The sequence below is a fragment of the Oncorhynchus keta genome, unplaced genomic scaffold, assembly GCF_023373465.1.
Source record: "Oncorhynchus keta strain PuntledgeMale-10-30-2019 unplaced genomic scaffold, Oket_V2 Un_contig_4849_pilon_pilon, whole genome shotgun sequence".
Classification (NCBI taxonomy): Eukaryota; Metazoa; Chordata; class Actinopteri; order Salmoniformes; family Salmonidae; genus Oncorhynchus; species Oncorhynchus keta.
In genome coordinates, this window is record NW_026287995.1 from 24,570 (window position 1) to 26,816 (window position 2,247).

General features: G+C 48.4%; 1 protein-coding gene across 1 annotated transcript; it reads right to left on the reverse strand.

Moving 5' to 3' along the window:
- Positions 1-308: 308 nt before the first annotated feature.
- LOC127924975 (otolith matrix protein OMM-64-like) lies at positions 309-779 on the reverse strand. Its single transcript, XM_052509631.1, has one exon. The coding sequence runs from the start codon at positions 777-779 to the stop codon at positions 309-311; it is 471 nt and encodes a 156-aa protein (XP_052365591.1).
- Between the last annotated feature and the right edge of the window lie 1,468 nt (positions 780-2,247).

The window sequence follows — 2,247 nt, forward strand, 5'->3', positions numbered from 1 at the left end:
TGGCAACTACAGCAGAGACTATGAGTACAGATATACAACATCCTAGATTGGTAACTACAGCAGAGACTATGAGTACAGATATACAACATCCTAGATTGGTGACTAGAGCAGAGACTCTGAGTACAGATATACAACATCCTAGATTGGTAACTAGGGCAGAGACTCTGAGTACAGATATACAACATCCTAGATTGGTTACTACAGCAGAGACTCTGAGTACAGATATACAACATCCTGGATTGGTTACTACAGCAGAGACTCTGAGTACAGATATACAACATCCTAGATTGGTTACTACAGCAGAGACTCTAAGTACAGGTGCTTAGTGGCATGTCAATCTGACTGCTCATAAAGTCCCGGTCATTTAGATCCAGGTCATTTAGATCCAGGTCATTTACATCCTGGTCATTTAGATCCAGGTCATTTAGATCCAGGTCATTTAGATCCTGGTCATTTAGATCCAGGTCATTTAGATCCTGGTATTTTAGATCCTGGTCTTTTAGATCCAGGTCATTTAGATCCAGGTCATTTAGATCCATGTCATTTAGATCCATGTCATTTAGATCCAGGTCATTTAGATCCTGGTCATTTAGATCCTGGTCATTTAGATCCATGTCATTTAGATCCTGGTCATCTAGATCCAGGTAATTTAGATCCAGGTCATTTAGATCCAGGTCATCTAGATCCAGGTCATTTAGATCCAGGTCATCTAGATCCAGGTAATTTAGATCCTGGTCATCTAGATCCAGGTCATTTAGATCCTGGTCATTTAGATCCATATCATTTAGATCCTGGTCATCTAGATCCAGGTCATTTAGATCCAGGTCATTTAGATCCAGGTCATCTAGATCCAGGTCATTTAGATCCTGGTCTTTTAGATCCTGGTCATTTAGATCCAGGTCATTTAGACCCAGGTCATTTAATAAAGGAAGTGAAGTTAGAGAGGAGGAGATGGAGAGATGGAGGAGATGGGGAGAAGGAGAGATGGAGTAATGGGGGAGATGGAGAGATGGAGAGATGAGGAGATGGAGGAGATGTGGAGATGGAGGAGATGGGGAGAAGGAGGAGATGGAGAGATGGAGAGATGGAGGAGATGGAGAGATGGAGGAGATGGAGAGATGGAGAGATGGAGGAGATGGAGAGAAGGAGGAGATGGAGAGATGGAGAGATGGAGGAGATGTGGAGATGGAGGAGATGGGGAGAAGGAGGAGATGGAGAGATGGAGAGATGGAGGAGATGTGGAGATGGAGGAGATGGGGAGATGGAGAGATGGAGGAGATGGAGAGATGGAGGAGATGTGGAGATGGAGGAGATGGGGAGAAGGAGGAGATGGAGAGATGGAGGAGATGTGGAGATGGAGGAGATGGGGAGAAGGAGGAGATGGAGAGATGGAGAGATGGAGGAGATGGAGAGATGGAGGAGATGGGGAGATGGAGGAGATGTGGAGATGGAGGAGATGTGGAGATGGAGGAGATGGAGAGATGGAGAGATGGAGGAGATGTGGAGATGGAGGAGATGGGGAGAAGGAGGAGATGGAGAGATGGAGAGATGGAGGAGATGGGGAGATGGAGGAGATGTGGAGATGGAGGAGATGGGGAGAAGGAGGAGATGGAGAGATGGAGAGATGGAGGAGATGGAGAGATGGAGGATGGGGAGATAGATCCAGGTCATTGGAGATGGAGGAGATGGGGAGAAGGAGGAGATGGAGAGATGGAGAGATGGAGGAGATGGAGAGATGGAGGAGATGGGGAGATGGAGGAGATGGGGAGAAGGAGGAGATGTGGAGATGGAGGAGATGGGGAGATGGAGGAGATGGGGAGAAGGAGGAGATGGAGAGATGGAGAGATGGAGGAGATGTGGAGATGGAGGAGATGGGGAGATGGAGGAGATGGAGAGATGGAGAGATGGAGGAGATGTGGAGATGGAGGAGATGGGGAGATGGAGGAGATGGAGAGATGGAGAGATGGAGGAGATGGGGAGATGGAGGAGATGGAGAGATGGAGGAGATGGGGAGATGGAGGAGATGGGGAGAAGGAGGAGATGGAGAGATGGAGGAGATGGTGAGATGGATGAGATGGAGAGATGGAGGAGATGGGGAGAAGGAGGAGATGGGGAGAAGGAGGAGATGTGGAGATGGGGAGAAGGAGGAGATGGAGAGATGGAGGAGATGGGGAGATGGAGGAGATGGAGAGATGGAGGAGATGGGGAGAAGGAGGAGATGGAGAGATGGAGGAGATGGAGAGATGA